This window comes from Piliocolobus tephrosceles, chromosome 2 (assembly GCF_002776525.5).
Source record: "Piliocolobus tephrosceles isolate RC106 chromosome 2, ASM277652v3, whole genome shotgun sequence".
Lineage (NCBI taxonomy): Eukaryota > Metazoa > Chordata > Mammalia > Primates > Cercopithecidae > Piliocolobus > Piliocolobus tephrosceles.
The window spans coordinates 100419155-100436728 of NC_045435.1; the positions used below are offsets into that span (position 1 = coordinate 100419155).

Below are 17574 nucleotides of genomic sequence, written 5' to 3' on the forward strand. Positions count from 1 at the left end.
GCCCACCCTTCCCTTCATGAAGGCCCAGGACTGAGATGAACAAGGAGAACTTCAGTGTCCTGGTGTTTCGTTAGTTTCTCGGGCTGTTGAGATGTTTCAGCAACTTGGAATATTGAAATCTCAAGGAAAGTCTCCTAATATTTTGTGTTAGTTTTTCCAAATTATAGAAGTAATATACTCACATTGTAAGAAATTTGAAGGACACAAAAAAATAAAGACACAACAAAGATCAGTGGTGTCAAGGGTCAGGGGAAGGGAAGGATGAATAGGCAAAGCACTGAGGACTTTCAGGGCAGTGAAACTACTCTGTATACTATAATGGTGAATGCATGTCATTGTACATTTGCCCAAACCCACAGAATGTAGAACACCAAGAGTGAACCCTAATGCAAACTATAGACTTCAGGTGATAAGGATGTGTTGATTTATTCATCAGCTGTAACAAATGTACCACTCTGGTTGGGGAGTGAGGCATGGTAGGTTATGCATGTGTAGGGAAGCGGGGTGTGTGAAAAATCTCTGGACCCTCTTCTAGTTTTACTCTGAATTTTACAGTGCTCTCAAAAGTGTGTTTTTTAAAAAGCACAATAAAATCACCCATAATTTCACCAATGCAATTACATGTGTGTGTGTGTGTGTGTGTGTGTGTGTGATCTCCTTGTAGATTTTTCTATAAATTTTTTACAGAATTGGGATCAGACTGTATTGTATAGATAATCTGGGACCCAGTTTCTTCTTCTTTTTTTTTTTTTTTTTTTTTTGATGGAGTCTCGCTCTGTTGCCCAGGCTGGAATGCAGTGGCACAATCTCAGTTCACTGCAACCTCTGCCTCCCAACCTCTGCCTCCCGGGTTCAAGCGATTCTCCTGCCTCAGCCTCCTGAGTAGCTGGGATTACAGGCACCCGCCACCGTGTCCAGCTAATTTTTGTATTTTTAGTAGAGATGGGGTTTCACCATGTTGGCCAGGCTGGTCTCCAACTCCTGACCTCAGGAAATCCACCCACCTCGGCCTTCCAAAGTGCTGCGATTACAGGCATGAGCCACCGTGCCCGGCCTTGGGACCCAGTTTTGTTCTTCACTTAGTTAAGTCATTTACTTGAATGATTTCTGTAATTCAAGACTTTGGGTAAGCATTAGTTTTAATGCAATCCCCTCTTTAAACAGATGAGAAAACTGAGGTTGAGTATGGTGGAGTAAGCCTGCTTGTGTTAAATCCACACACATACTTTGTGTGTTAAATCACACACAATTGAACACAAACTCAGTGCTGGAATCACAGTCTTCTGCTGCCTGGCCTGGTGCTCTTCCCACCATGCCACACTGCCCAACTGGAAGGGAACAAGTAGCACAGATACCAAGAGAGAAAGTGGAACAAGTCAGGTCTGCCCAAGAGCCCTCATATGAAAGCGTTTAGGACATGGCACCAGGACAGAACCTCTGCGATCTGGAAGAGGGTGTTGGCCTTTTATACAGGTGGTACCTGAGGGACATACTCAGATGGCCATAGGTTAAGGGTAGTTCATATAAGGCAGAATGAAGAGGAAGGACACTGTCATTCATAATGGGACAATGGCAGTGCCTCTCAGTCTTCCCGGACCCCTGCATCTCTATGACAGGAGTGAACAGCAGACTTCAGTGAAAACTAGAGAAATGGTTAAAGATCCAAGGATTGAGGTATAAATTGGCATAAATTGCATGTTTTAAGTGTATAATTAATTAATAAGTTTTGACATATGTATATACCTGTAAAACTAGTACCACAATTAATATAACGAACGTACCCATAATCTCTAAAAGTTTTCTTTGTAATCCCTTTTTTTCACCCTCTTTACCCACCCACGCTTCATCCCCATACAACTACTGATCTGCTTTCTGCCATATATATTAGATTGCATTGTCTAGATTTTATATACATGGAATCATACACTGTCTACTCTTGGGTCTGCCTTTTTCCACTCCACATAATAATTTCAAGATTTATCCGTTTTGTATGTATCAACAGTTCACAGATTTTAGTTGCTGATTAGTGTTTTAATACATGGATATTCCACAATTTGTTCGTCTGTTAACCTACTGATGGACATTTAGATTGCTTCCAGTTAATGATTATTATAAATAAAAGTGTTATAAATATTCTTGTGCTTTAATGATGTTGAGTGTCTTTTCATGCTCTTAATTGTTTGTTTATTTGGTCTTATTTAATTTCTTTTTACATATTATGAGGCTCAATTTGCTAAAATATTAAGAACGTTTGCCTCTGTGTTCATGAGGGATATTGATTTGCATGTTCATGTCTTGTCATGTCATTGTCTGTTTTTGGCTTTAGAGTAATGCTGGCCTCAAAAATGGGTTGCGTAGGATTCCCTCCTCTTAAATTTTCTGGAAGAATTTGTATAGAATTTATGGTACCTCTTCACTAAATGTTGAGTTCTGGATTTTCACATTCCTACAAATACTCCTGAGCTTTGTTTTTAGGTACAGTTAGGTTACTTGGAAACAGTCATCTTTTTGAATCTATCTTTTAAGCTTCACTGGACAGGACCAGAAAGGCATTTTCTCACTACTGAGAAGCAATGCTTCTGAATACTCTATCGATGACTCATGAATCACGGGAGTTTTCTACCCTGGTTGGTGGGAATAGGCATCACTCCTGGTTCTCTTTGCATTCCAGGGATTATTCCCTCTAATCCTAGTTCTTTCCCCAGCCTTAGGTGTTTTCCTTCCACAAGTGTGCTAATTCTACTCAACTGAATAACTGAAGGGAACTCTCTACTGTTACTCAAAGGGGACCTTCTACACATATTCAGAGCTAGCTCTCTGTGCATCCCCTCCTCTCCAGTGCCTGCTCTGTGAACCCTAGCCACCATGGGTTCCAGATTCCAGCTTCACCTCCACTCAGAGAGACTGCCAGGGTTGGCCTAGCTTCCCCTCTCTGTGCTGCAGCCTAGAAGCTCTTTCCAAACAGTCTGATGTGGCAGTTGTAGGAATCGTCTCATCTTCTCAGAGATCAGTGTTTGGTCCTCCCTGATAATGTAATGTCCTATGAACCATTGTTTCATACATTTTGTCCAGTTCTGTCACTGTTTTAGGTGAGAGGGTAAATCTGGTCTCTGTCAATCCATTTAGTCAAGTAGAAGTTATTGAACGTGTTTTAATTGATGAATAATCTGAGGACCTAGCAATAACTTTGGGTATAATGGTACACAGTACAAAGTCCTGTTCCCATGTTTTCCTCCAGTGACAATCTCAATACTTCATTAAATATGTAATTTTATTACAACCTCCCCATCTCACTATCCTTATCTTTATCTCATCCTATTGTATTTTCATCTCTACTTGTAGAAACCTGAGGCTTTCTGCTTTTGTTTAATAAAGGTGATATCTTCTTGCATCCTGCTAAGGGTCTTGTCCAGCAGAAAATTACTTTTGAAAATCTGGTCTTCTGAGACCTCAGGATGAAGCTTTCTTTCCTTACTTTGCGGCTGTGTTTCATAGGCTCCATCTTGGTTTCTTCATGAGGCCCTTTGTAATATACAAAGTGTGTCAGTGACCTTTGGTCTCTCCTATTGTCCATCTGGATGATTGTTAACTCCCTTCTCAGACCCACAACCGAATCCCTGGAACCTGGAAGGCTTTCATCTAGCACAGCCCTGCTTGCCTAAAATGGAATGTTTACTTCCATTGCTTGGTTGTTTGTTTCTCCGAATGAAGAGTGTACAGGTAACATTGCCTTCCTCAACAGACATTACTATCAAGGCTGTCTCTCCCACTGCCTCTACCTTCAGTACTTTGTTACTTGGTGGTATAATATTGCAACACCTAAAATACTGGATTTTCCACTGCCCACCTTCCCTTTGTTCCCTGGTTAGTTGTTTTCTGTGAGTTGTACACTCCTAGCAGATATTAAGAGATCATTTCTGAAGAGCATGGAGGTAGAGAGGGAAGACAGCACTCAAAGTGTCTCAAAAAGTAGAATTCACACAGGAAAGTAGGGGTGCCCCATTTTCTTGTTAGTAATAGATCTTATATTTCTGAACCAGAGGACAAAGTGTGGAAGAGACAAAGTGTTTTGCTATCTTAGAGAGCAGAAATTTTAAAGGGAAAACTTACCCCATTCTTGTGGTACAATAATCCACTTTCTGCATTTTCTTCATCCAAATGATTAGACTTGCAGTTAGTTTGAGTTCTTCCTAGTTTCTGGAGATTCGTTGATTATCAATCCCAGTTTTCTCTTTTGAATATTCATCCTTTATGTGTGTTTAAATGTGTTTGAAAAGAAAATTGCAAGGTCTGGTAAGAAATGACTGTTGGCCATTTACCATTTTGAAATCCCAGCCAAAATTACTTCTACAAGTTGGGTGTGTTCCCAAAAAAGTAGGCCATATGACATTTATCTGTTGATTATTGATATTACCAATAATCACCATCATCTTTTCTGAATATTCAGAGTATAGATGAATTTCCTGCAAGGAAATAGACTCTTAAAGGGGTCAGCATGGGATCCCTTCGGAGAATATGAACTCCACAAGTTGGATTTCTAGGGCCACTAATTTGATCACATCTATGTAACCAAAGCTTTTGAAGACACTGCTACAAAATTCTTGCCTCTACCATGAAAAGGATGGGGTAACAAAGAGGGGTTCATATTTACTAAACAGAAAATGCCCTTGGATGTTTTCATTTTGCCTATCACAGAATCAAATATGGCTGAGAAGCAAGCACCAACTGAAGACCAAGTGGCTGCAACCCCCCCGGAACCCCCCATCCCTCGGTCTTCAGGCTCGGAATCCCCTGTGGTGTACCTGAAGGATGTTGTGTGCTACCTGTCCCTGCTGGAGACGGGGAGGCCTCAGGATAAGCTGGAGTGTAAGTGCTCACCCTGTCAAGGGGCTTCATCTTTTTCCTAGAGAAAGATCTGGGGTTCAGTCCATTATTCCTGAACACACTGGAGATTGAGCTGGTATCACAGATACAGGTCCTGCGTCTTTGGGGAGGTTTCTTTGTCCTGTTACCAGCAGTGATATGAACTCCTAGAATCCACCCTGGGACATAGTACCAGTTGTGTATCATGTGGGAAAGGCATCTGAAACCCAGGCATTGAGAACCAGAATCTGGAAAGGGGAAGGGGTTCCATCAAGCGGTCAAGACTTCCTTGCTTTGCTGGCAGGACTTCCTGAAAGCCTTTACTCAGAAAACTGCTACCTCCTCTTAACAGATTTTTTAAAGAAAGATATTCAACATCTGTTCTCCTTCCCCCTATTCCGTGCCCAGGCAACTCTTTATGAGGAAATATTCTTTTCTTGAGATCTCATCAATCTCTGTCTTGATAAGGCTTTGTCCATTTCTCTACCTATGCCCCACCCCGAGATTATTGGCCTCTAGAGAACGAGGAGGCCAGTTAATTAAAGGAGTTGAGCTCGGTTTGGTGGTGCTACTAAAGTAGGTTTTAAAAACATGTCTTCAGGAGGAGAGTAAGAGCTGGGGGCAGAAAGTTCACAGTGGCTGAAACAGCCTGCAGTCTTGTAGATGATTCAGTCCAGGGATGGTTTCTCTGGCTTCTGTGAGCCTACAGACATACTTTTAAAAAATAGGAGATGATAGGACCTTGTTAAAAAATTTGTATTGTCTTTACTTCTCTTGGGAACTTAAGTAGACAACAAGGCAAAAAAAAAAAAAAAAAATGTACGTTATAGCCAAAGTCAAAATTCAAGTTAATAATAAGACTAGTCAACAAAACTTAAACATAAGCAAGGGAAGTCTGCCAAAGGTTAACTCTTGCCAAAAACAAAATGAAACAGTTTGCTCATTAGCTGAGCTTAAAATCTCTCCCATAGGTTGGAAGTGTTAACAATTGCAAGTCTTAAGTGCTAGTTTGGTGGCAAATGTAGCAGATTGCTGTTTTCTTCTAGCTAATGTTAAAAGTGAAACATCAAATTATTTCCAGCATTTAGCTGGATTTTGAATTTCGGGCATTGTATTTGTTGGTAACTACCAAAGAGAAGGTGACAGATTGTTTTATATTAATGACTCTCCAACTGAGTCTTATAATGGCCATGCAAAGAAACATTAAAACTTGTTATTATAGAAAATTTCAAAGATAAAAGTAGAGAGTACAGTGAACGTCCATGGCCCCATCACCCAGCTTCAACAATGATCAACTCATGGTCAGTCTTGTGTTTATACCTCCCACCCATTCCCTCTGCCTCAGAGCATTTTGAAGCAAATTCCAGGCATCATATAATTTTATCTGTAAATATTTCAGTACATACCTCTAAATTCACAGACTCTTCTTCTTTAATATAACCTCAATACCATCATCACAGCCAAAGAAAATGATTGCTTTTACTATTATCAAATAGTATTCACATTTTTCCAATTATCTTAGATATTTTTAACTGTTTGTTTGAATCAGGATCCGAGTAAAATTCATACATCACCACTGGTTATTATGTGTCTTCACTCTCTTTTAATCTTTCGGATCCCTCTCCATCTTTTGCTAATTTTTTTCCTTGCAAATTTTTTTCTTTCTTTCTTTTTTTTTTTTTTTTTTTTGAGACGGAGTTTTACTCTTGTCGCCCGGGCTGGAATGCAGTGGTGTGATCTCTGCTCACTGCAACTCTGCCTCCCAGGTTCAAGCGATTCTCCTGCCTCAGCCTCCTGAGTAGCTGGAATTACAGGTGCCTGCCGCCATGCCCAGCTAATTTTTGTATTTTTGGTAGAGATGGGGTCTCACCATGTTGGTCAGGCTGGTCTCGAACTCCTGACCTCAGATAATCCACCCGCGTCAGCCTCCCAAAGTGCTGGGATTAGAGGTGTGAGCCACCATGCCTGGCCTGCAAGTCTTTTGTTGCAGAAACTTGGTCATATAGAGTTTTCATTTTGGTTTGCTTTTTACTAAATCATATCAATTTATATCCTTCCTTAACTTTAAGTACAGAAAACAAGTTAAGCTTTTCTTTGTAAAAACCGAGCATGTATTTTTTGGAAATAATAGACTGAAGTCCCACACCTATTGCCAATGCAATAATAACAAGAACAACTATCATCAATAAACACCTTATATTTGCTAAGCACTTTGAATGCCTTCTCATTTTAACCTCACTGTAACCTAGAAGGAAGGCACAAGAGAGTTAAAAGACTTGTCCAAGGTTACACTGCTAAAATTAGGATGCTTACTCAGGCCTTTCTAGTTCTATTGTTTAGGCACAGTAGGACCAGAGAGAGGTCAGCGTTGGAGAGTCGCCTAGGCCCAGAGACCTGGAATAATGCTAGCAGAAAAGGTCTGTTTATGTCATTCAACCATCTGCTGGGTGAGTCATCAGCATATGATACATGCCTCAGACTGGGACCTTCTGACGAATCACAAAGAATCGAAAGCCCATGACCCTACCTTTAAAGGACTTTGACTTTGACCAGCGATGCACCCCTGAAAAAAACACAAGGTACAGAGACATTAAAACATCTAGGAGGAAATGATGACACAAGGGCAACTTAGCAGAAATAAGGGGACCGGGCTGATACCTGCCCCAAGGTGTTGCACCGAATGGGTGCTCTACAGAGAAAGCAGGCATGATGAAGGGTTTTAAAGAATAGCAGGAAAGGCCAGGGAGCACGGAGGCTCATGCCTGTAATCCCAGCACTTTGGAAGGCTGAGGCGAGCGGATCACCTGAGGTCAGGAATTTGAGACCAGCCTGACCAACATGGAGAAACCCCATCTCTACTAAAAGTACAAAATTTGCCAGGCGTGGTGATACATGCTTGTAATCCCAGCTACTCGGGAGGGTGAGGCAGGAGAATCACTTGAACCAGGGAGGCAGAGATTGCAGTGAGCCAAGATCGCGCCATTACACTCCAGCCTGGGCAACAAGAGCAAAACTCTGACCCCCCCCCAAAAAAAAAAAACAGGAAAATGAAGAAGTGCTTATCTCTGCTTCCTACCATCCCAACTTATAAGACCACAAACAGGATCTTTGCCTTTTGGTTGAGTAAAATATAGGTTTCCAGGTCCCATAAGTAAACGTGTGGTTCCTTGTCCAAAATTTTCTCCCAGAACTTCGTTATCCTACATCACCTCCCTGCAGTTAGAACATGATTGAAGATGTTTCTGAATAGCATGTTTCCAAATACCTTTTAGAAAAAGGAAAAAATGGCTTCTGTAACGACTACCTCATAGCATTATTAAGGATTAAGCAATAATGAGAAAGTATATAGGACAATACCTTGTATATGTTAAATGCTATATATAAATGTTCATTTTAAAAGGAAAATAAAAATTAGTGACATCTGTTGAGTGTTTTCTATGTTCTAAACTCAGTTGATTTGGCCTATCAGTTACACATTAATCTTCATAATAATCCTAGGAGAAACCAGCTATTATTATCTCCACTTTATAAATAAGGAAGCTGAGCTCAAAGAAATTAAATAACTTATTGGGCATCCTCCAGAAGTGGCAGGGCAGCCCTAGGATTTAAATCTGCCTAACTCTACACTCTCTATGCTCAATAGAAGCAAAATGCTGGTGCCTCTGCCCCACCCCCAGCTGGGCATTTGCTTTAGGTTGTGTTCTAGTGACACTGAAAGGTGTTCGTGCTCCCCAGGGAATCACACTCATGACCTGGACTTCATCAGCCACATAGGTATTGCTTAGATAGGTCCAGAAGCCAGGTGGTTCTCCTCCCTTGGCCCAGCCTCTCCTTAAGGAAGTCAGACTCTGCGCTCAGAGGGAGGAAGAGCTGGCTGCCACAGCCTTCGTCACAGTGGTGACAGAACTAATCTAAAAACTTGGCAGCATCAAAACTTCAGCCATCCCTGCTTCTTAAAGGACACTTCAAGGCTTACCTCTGTGTTTCTTACAGTCATGTTTCGCCTCTATGATTCAGATGAGAACGGTCTCCTGGACCAAGCGGTAAGTTCTCACTCTAAATATCCCTCACGGACCTGAGAAAGGCTGGGGGAGCAGGGAGCAAGCAGAGGAAGAATCTGAAAATGTTCAGTTCTGTCTTTATAGTAATAACAATGTCTCGATGCAGGCTGAGGGAATCCGACTAGGACCTCTCTACCTGCTATTTCCTAAGGGCCAGCCAGCCTTGCAGAGCATGAATGCCAATTTACCTTTCACTCTCGAAGCCTGGGATCATCAAATCTCAGGATGGAGGGATGCTTTAGCATGTCACCTAGTTTAAATTCCCGTTCAGTTCACAAGGTCCTCCTGTAATTTCCTGCAGGAGTCCTGAGGCCAAGAGGAGAGGGCAGGGGAGGCAAAAAGACTAGGGGAAAAGGGCATGAGAAAGGAAGCTGCTGGTCACTGCTGATGTGAGAGGAAGGAGGCTGCTGATCACTGCTGATGTGCTTTGGCATCACCCTTGGCTGCTTCTCCTACTCCAGGGCACTAGCCTAGGAGTCTGGTTCTGTCTGCTCTAATGTCAGGTCATGTTCCCATCCTGTTGCACCTGAGAAAGCCTGAGACTCACCCTTACCCCTTCAGGAATAGGCAAGGATCTGTCAAGGCTCATGGAGTAAAAGAAAGGATGGAAAGAGAAGAAAGCAAACAGAGTCAGATAGGCGGTGTGATCCTGTCAATGTCAGAGATAGGGCTCATTAACAGGAAGGCCCTGAGGTTGAGATGCAAGCGGTTGAGTCAGACCAGAGGAAGGAAGGAAGGGAACAAGTCCACTAGACCAACAGAATCATCCCAATTCCCTCTAAACCCCAGGGTGCCTCTGTAGGAAGCACTGTGGCCCTTCAGCCACATTGCAATGCTGTGGGTTGGGTCATCTGCGGGAACATCCAGAGGATCACAGATTCTCAAGCATTTGGTCATCACGTATTTACTGAGTGTCTGCATTATGTCAGGCACTCTTCTAAGCACTGGGGTATGGCAGTGTAGCCAACTGACAAACTTCCATGCCCTCATGAAGTTTTCATTCTAGTCCAAGCACAGACACTAAGCAGCATAGTAAAAACATGTGTCAGGTAGAGATGGGTGCTAAGAATAAAAATAAAGGAAGGGAAGTGTTGGAAGAAGTTGCAGCTTTAGTGAGGGTGGCCAAGGAAGGCCTTTCTAGGACGGGGCATCTGAACAGAGGCATGAAGGAGGTGAAGGAGTAAGTCTAGTGGAAGAGCCTTCTGGGAGAAAGAACAGTGAGTGTGAGGATCCTGAGGGTGCCTAGGATGTTAGAAGATTCACTCCAGGCCAGTGTGAATGGAGCAGAAAGAGTAAACAGATGAGATCAGAGCGAGGGAATGAGATTAGAGAAGTCATGGGATGGGGGTAGGGGAGTGGGGAGTTTGCAAAGCATGTTAAATTTTATAGGTGATTAAAAGTGTTTATCTTTAGCCAGCTGTGTGGCTCACGCCTGTAATCCCAGCACTTTGGGAGGCCAAGGCGGGTGGATCACGAGGTCAGGAGTTCAAGACCAGCCTGACCAATATGGTAAAACTCTGTCTCTACTGAAAATACAAAAATTAGCCGTGCGTGGTGGTGCACACCTGTAGTCCCAGCTACTCCGGAGGCTGAGGCAAGAGAATTGCTTGAACCCTGGAGTTGGAGGTTGCAGTGAGGCAAGATCATGTCACTTACTCCAGCCTGGGTGACAGAGGGAGACTCTATCTCAAAAAAAAAAAAAAGTGTTTATCTTTTACTCCAGAGAAATGGAGAACCATTGATGATTTTGAGGAGAGGAGTGATGTGATTGACTTATGTTTTAACAGAATCACTCTACTCCGGGTGCGGTGGCTCACGCCTATAATCCCAGCACTTTGGGAGGCCGAGGCAGGCAGATGACCTGAGGTCAGGAGTTTGAGACCAGCCTAGCCAACATGGCAAAACCCTGTCTCTACTAAAAATACAAAATAAATTAGCCGAGCATAGTGGCAGGTGCCTGTAGTCCCAGCTACACGGGAGGCTGAGGTCGGAGAATCACTTGAACCTGGGAGGTAGAGGTTGCCATAAGCCGAGATTGTGCCACTGCACTCCAACCTGGGTGACAGAGGGAACGCAAGCAGGGATACTGGTTAGGAGGCCATTGAAATAATCAAGGCATGAAATGGTGGTAGACTTGTGCAGGGCAGAATCATTGCAGGTGGTAAGAAGTTGTTAAATTCCAGATACTTTAAAGGTAATATTGGTGGACTGAAGCAGATCTCAAAAGAGTTATCTGATTCAACCTTCCACCTGGGATCCCTGGCATACGGACTCCTAGTAACGGGGAGGTCATCCACTACCTTAAGACAGCCATTCCACTGCTGGAGGTGAGGCTGGAGAGGGCTTCCTTCCCAAAAACAGGCACTCCTCTGTCTGCTGGGGAATCATTTTCAACTCAAAACCTGCTTCTGCTCCCCTTCTCCCTCAACCCAGCAGGGAGGCCAAAATAGCCAGTCCTCAACTCCTCCCTTCCCTGCATCCTTCTGCTTCCTTCTGTCCCCCGTACCTGGCCAGGACAAGTGGAATACCTATCCCATACAATAGACCTTTGAGTATTTGAAGGTGCTATCACATCCCCCCTAAAATCTTCTGCAAGCTAAAATTTCCCTATTCCTATGCTGGTTCTCATAAGGCAGGCTTAAATATCCACTTTGGACAAGCTCTGGTTTGTCAATGCCATTCCTGAAATGTGGCACAGAACAGAATCCATCACCTATGACTCTTTAAGTGTCCAAACGTGGCCTGACCAGGAAGACCTCAGGGAAACTTTTTCTTTTTGAAATCTGCCAACTCTGCTTCTATTTACATAGCCCAAGACTGAGTCCAATTCTTGGTTCCTGAATTACATTTTCTCATTAAATCTTGGACCCAACCAGATTCACAAGTTCTTTTCTATTGGAACTTCTGCCGAAACCTCTCCCCACCTTTGTGCCCACTTTCTTACCCTCATCTAGTGGCCTATCCTGTAGTTTTACAATGGATTGTTTCTTAATTTAAATGAAATATAATTTTTTTAAATCCCTGCTTGGTTTTAGCTTGCTATTTTGACCCAGCATTCTATCTGGTGGAGGTAACACTTTTGAACCTTGCTTCAGTCTACAACATGTCCTCCCAAAGCAATCTTACTATGAACATCTTAACTGGTGCCTAAGTGGTGCTAACGTTGACACCAAATGCCTCTGCAGTCTGGTATGTTTCAGCGGGGCTCTCAGAACACTGACTCATTGGCAGCCAACAATTCTGTGCGGTTTTAGATGGAGCCTGGCCTCAGTACCAAAGGGCTTATTCATCAAGTAAACATATTCCTCATGAGTTTCCTGTTCACGGACTCCTGGGCTAAGGGCTGAACCATGGTAAAAAGGAAACAGAGGAGATAACAAAAGGAATCAAGATCATGGTACCTGAGCTAAGACACACACAGTAACCCTCCATACAAGAGAAGCTGGCCTTGAGTCGGGAGATGGATCCCAAGTTGCTAAAGCTGTGGGGATGAGTGATAAGAAGTGACAGGAGAAACCTGCTTTGCTTTGTAAGTATTTGTGGAAGTGATAATCACAAAGAGGGATAAAAACAGGAGTGCTTTCTATGCGTTCCAAGTTAAAGCACAGAATAAGGGAAGGAAGGTGGGTCCAGGAGAAAGTCAGTGTTCATGAGCTGTTTGCATACCTCCAGCTTATGCATGCTCTGTGCTTCTCGTGAGCTTTGTGGTCGAGATAGAAATAAACTGAGCTCCTCACAAAATGCCAGTTACTGCACCAGCTTCTTCTCTTGCCCTGCCCTGTCCCTCTTCCCACTGGGCTTAATTTTGAGTTCAGATCTTAAGGACACACTTTTGGTTGTCTCCTTTTGATATTTTCTCTCTTTGCTATTTTCTAGGAGATGGATTGCATTGTCAACCAAATGCTGCATATTGCCCAGTACCTGGAGTGGGATCCCACAGAGCTGAGGACTGTGAGTTTCTGTAAGGATGGGGTGGCTTTGGAGTGAGCTTCCGAGATGGGAGGGGGACATACTCAGGACATGAATGAGTGTTTACTCTGCAGGTGCTCCCAGACTCATCTTCTTATAGGCAGCTTCTTTGGAGTCCTGCACTTTACCTCCCACCTCTCTGATAGGAAAAATGTAGGCATCAGGAAAATGTGCAGACATAACTGAAATAACCATGCTAATCTTTTCACCAGTGCTAAAATGTTATAACAGAAATTCGTCAATCAAAGAATTTAGAGAGAACTGTAGAGATTTCTGTTAGAAAGAATTGTAGAGATTTTCCTCAATCACCAGATAATATGAATTATAATAATTACATTTGGGGGCTCCAATGTGTCAGGTGTTTTATTATTCACTTTACATTCATTTTCTCTAATCCCTGCTACAGTGTTGCAAACACAACAATATTATTTCCATTTTTACAGATAAGCAAACCAGAGCCCACAGAGTCAGGGTGACTGACCCAAGGCCCAAGGGCAGAGCCAGACCTGGAAGCCCGACCTCCTCACTCCCAATCTGCTCTATTCACACTTAAAGGGAGGGGAAAGGGTAAAACACAAACCAGATAATGCAAGACCAACAAGACAGCAGAGGCAGAAGGCAGGTAGACAGCTTGATGATGAAAATGGACAATGATTGCTCTTCGGATTCCACAGATATTGAAGGAGATGCTGCAAGGGATGGACTACGACCGGGATGGCTTTGTGTCTCTACAGGAATGGGTCCATGGAGGGATGACCACCATCCCATTGCTGGTCCTCCTGGGGATGGATGACTCTGTAAGTCAACAAGCTGGAGTTCAGAAATCTCTTGCCATTCAGAAACATTGGGCTCCACGTTAATATCAACATATCACTTTGGCTTCTGCTCCAGACTGCCCAACAGATGTGCCATGCATTCTAGACCAGCCCCAAAGTCCTCTCTATTCACATTATCTTGTATCCATTAGTGCCTGAAATATATTCATTTGACAGACATTTACTACATTATTACTACATTAAAAATACTGCTGTGAGGGCACACAGACACAATATCTGCCTGCAAGAACCTTATACTCAACCAGGCAAAGGGCCACAAACTTCAAAGAAGAATTCTGTCTTTTCAACAAATCAGGTTTAAAAATGCTAACAGAATTGGGGAAGGAAGGGTGAGAGGAAAGAAAGAAGGGAGAGAGGAAAAAATACTGACCTGTTGTGGGGGTGGCTTCCATGAGTGTATCTTATTTAACAATCAAAACAACCAGATAAGGTAAATATTTTTATCCCAATTTACACAGATGGAAAACTGAGGTTCTGACCCTAAGGAGCAAAAGGAGGAGTGAGGATTTGTCTCCGACACCAAAGATATTGAACTTTGTAATATCGCACACGTAAGAGTTAGGCCAGTGGGAAGAAACCTTGGAAGATGTTGACTTGTCCCTGAAGAATGCATGAGATTTTGATGTCCCATTCTTGAGAATAAAGAGCAGGTGGAAAGACCTAGAGAGAGTTTATGGCTTGGAGAACAGCTCGATTAAAAACACAAATGAAAGAAAGTTCTGAGTGTGTTAGGCAAATCTCCCATTTGATCAGAGTAGGACATATGTGTAAAGGCTGAATGTGAAACTGATGGTTGTATATACCTTCATCTGACCCAGTTACTGCATTCTCTACCTATTTACCAAGTGAACTCACTTCCATACATGAGGTAGGGAAGACTAAATCTAGTAGAAGCACAAATGGTGACATTAAGCGTTTACTAGTCACACTGGTGGTGTGACAACACTACTTTGAGATTACAGATCTCAAAGATTACACTTCTTTCAGACTATTCCAGAGAGAGGAACAGAGCAGCAAGTGCAGCTGGGTGAGCCTGTAGCTGACCAAGTTGCCTATAATATCTTCATTTCATAGCTCTGCAATTCAGGACTAAAGCTGAGCCCCCATTTCTGAAACTCAAGAACCAAGAATCGTACAGTCATTTCATAGCATGTCCAGTGCTTTCCAAGTGCTAAGGAGAAATCAAGGAACCAGGATCTACATGACCCCCTTCTCATTCCTTAAAACCCTAGAAAAGATCTGGTTGATTTCCTTTGTTTTACAAACTGAGACCCAGAGCGGTGAAGGAACTTGCCCAAGGACATCCACTGAACTGGCCCTAAAGATCATCCCCCTTACTCAGTCCTATCACACCTCTCACCCAATGATCCTTTGCCAAGAAGCTTTATGTACAAGAACCCAATCCAGGAACTGGAGGGGCTCAGGTAAGTTAGATACACTTTCTGCTGATTTTACTCACTCAAGATTATACTCAAATCAAAACGGAAATTCTGCTTGGGTGCTGTTCCAAAATACCATCTTTTTTCTCCTTTAGGGAATAAAGATGGGACATTTTAGTTACAGGGAACCAATTTCCATTTTCTGTTCTACTTTGGACTTGCTGAGGTTCAAAATACCACCAACTCTTTGCATGGAAAAGACCCGCTGTTTTGTGACTGGAGGAAGGAGAGCCCATCTACTTCCTCAGCAGTCTCCCCAGTGTCTCCCCTAAATGCCACATCAGCCTTGTAAAAAGCTCTCATTTACATCAGGAAAGTGGCCAATGCAAGTTTAGTTTTATTAATCAAGAGTTTTATGCACTTATTTTTAAATATGTACTTGAAAATTTTTTGACACTATTTGGGGTTTTGGAGAAAGCCCCCATCAATGTCTTAAAAGTCCATGGCTTCTTGGGCTTTTTCAAAACCCACATACAATCACTGAAAAGTCTGGGGAATCGCTGAATGGGATATTTGCAAAACAGACTCTCTCCCAGGGAAATCGTAGCAGCAGCATAAAAGCTGGCGAGCACAAGGAAGGCTACTCCCACATTCTGCAGCCACCATCATGTGAAAAGGAAAGAGCCACATGATGGTGCTATAACCCAAGCAGAAACATTACTTTATCCCTAGTCATGGTCCCTGCGCTTCTTATATCCATAAAAATAGTAGCTGAGAAAGGGGGATCAGCTAACTGACTTAGCTACTAGAGATGTTTTCAGATACATTGACAGCCCTTTGGGCTACATGAAGAAGTCTGCTGAAGAGTGCTATCATTTTCCTTCCACCCATACAGGAAAACCCTGGCTTGTGAAGTAGAGAAGAGGGATGGAAAGAGCATGGGCTCTGGCCAGCAAAAGACCCAAGTTTGACTCCTCCTTCAGTCCTTCATTATCTGTGTGGGCTTGCGCTAGTTACAGAACTTCTCCAAATCTCTGTTTCTCATTTCTAGAATGGGAGTAAATCTACCTCCTTCCATGTCAACAAACACTTTTTAGTTTATTTCGTGTCTCCCAGCATCTGGAATGGAATAAGAACTTAATGAAAGTTTAAATTTACAATGTGTCGGGCATTGAACTAGAAGCTTTACTTACATGATGTCACTTAATTCTTACAAAAATCCCTTGAGGTAGACCTTGGTCAAATGAGTAAATGAATGAATCAGTCTTTTGGTAAATCATTATCAATTTGTGAATGCATTTACTAAAGTGGAGACCATTAGATAAGAGGGTTTTGATTCTGTAAAACTCATGTCCTGGAATAAGCAGGGTTTGAGGTAATGAGAAGAAAAGAGCTTCTCTGTCCCAGAGGAGGAAGCCAGCATTTGGAAAAGAATGTGAGCTCCTCTGGAGATCATAACAGAAGCCTGGGCACAGGCCGAGGTCTGGTTGCAGTGACCAGCTCGAATACATATGCACCCCAGAATTGCATTTGAATTGCATTTGAGTCCCACACATTGAACGCTATGTCCATGACCATCAGTCCTCATCACCTTACCGTAGCTTTTACTGCTCATAAAATCAGCCCAAGAGTGTTACCTTGTGATGGAGCCTACGAGAAAGGTTCAGGGATCACACATGCAGGAGGGACATTCCTCCAGCCACAGCCTCAAGCCGTGCTGTGCTCCCCTGGGGTGGGAGGTGGGAGATGCAGTGCTGCAGGAAAGGTGTGTGACTGTGTGAGGCTTGGTGTGCCTAGTAGGTGGAGACGATTTCACTTCTGAACAAAGTCAGGAGGAGATGGTCTAACCCTCTCTCTGTCTTTTTACCATTTTATCTGTGTACTGAAAGCTGATAGAAGGAATACACTGTTTTTACTAAACTCTTTCATCTTGATTATCACACTAGTACATGCATACTGTAAAAAATTTGGAACACACAGAAGAAAGTAGAAATCAGAGAATACAATAAATCCATATTGCTACCAGCTATAGCCAACCTCTATTAACAGGTTAGTGAAATTAATTCCCGTCAAAGATCTATTAGATAAAACTCAAATCATAACATATCATCGAAATGGCATTCTGTTTTTTCACTTAGCATCGTATCATGAACACATTTCCATGCCATTAGATAGTCTTATAAATATCTTTTTGATTGCTACCTAACATTACATCAGGTGGATGTACTGCAATTAACCTTTTGGTAATTTTGAGACCTTTAGGATATTTCTAGCTTTTCATTATTTTAAATAATGCTGGGTTCAGCATCCGGCAGGGCCCAAAAAGGCTCATCTGACTTTTAAAAATTATTTCTTTAGGACAAAGTTGAAGAGGAGAGATTGGTAAGTCAAAGGTTATAAACATTTAAAGGATATAGATAGATAGATAGATAGATAGATAGATAGATAGATAGATAGATAGATAGA

The 17574-nt window shown here is 42.6% G+C and overlaps 1 protein-coding gene across 11 annotated transcripts in view; it reads left to right on the plus strand.

Moving 5' to 3' along the window:
- The window catches only part of DGKG (diacylglycerol kinase gamma), a 215063-nt gene that overhangs the window by 68148 nt on the left and 129341 nt on the right, over positions 1–17574 (plus strand). For 10 of the 11 annotated variants that reach the window (XR_002725462.1, XM_023187581.1, XM_023187584.1 and 7 more), the window contains 4 exons: positions 4696–4866; positions 8857–8906; positions 12801–12875; positions 13568–13690. Coding sequence is in view for 10 of the 11 variants with exons in the window: in XM_023187581.1 (XP_023043349.1) it covers positions 4696–4866; positions 8857–8906; positions 12801–12875; positions 13568–13690 (419 nt within the window). In the remaining variant the exon portion in view is untranslated. Of the gene's footprint in view, positions 1–4695; positions 4867–7344; positions 7443–8856; positions 8907–12800; positions 12876–13567; positions 13691–17574 lie in introns of those variants that run through there. The other variant, XM_023187589.1, reaches the window with a different exon arrangement.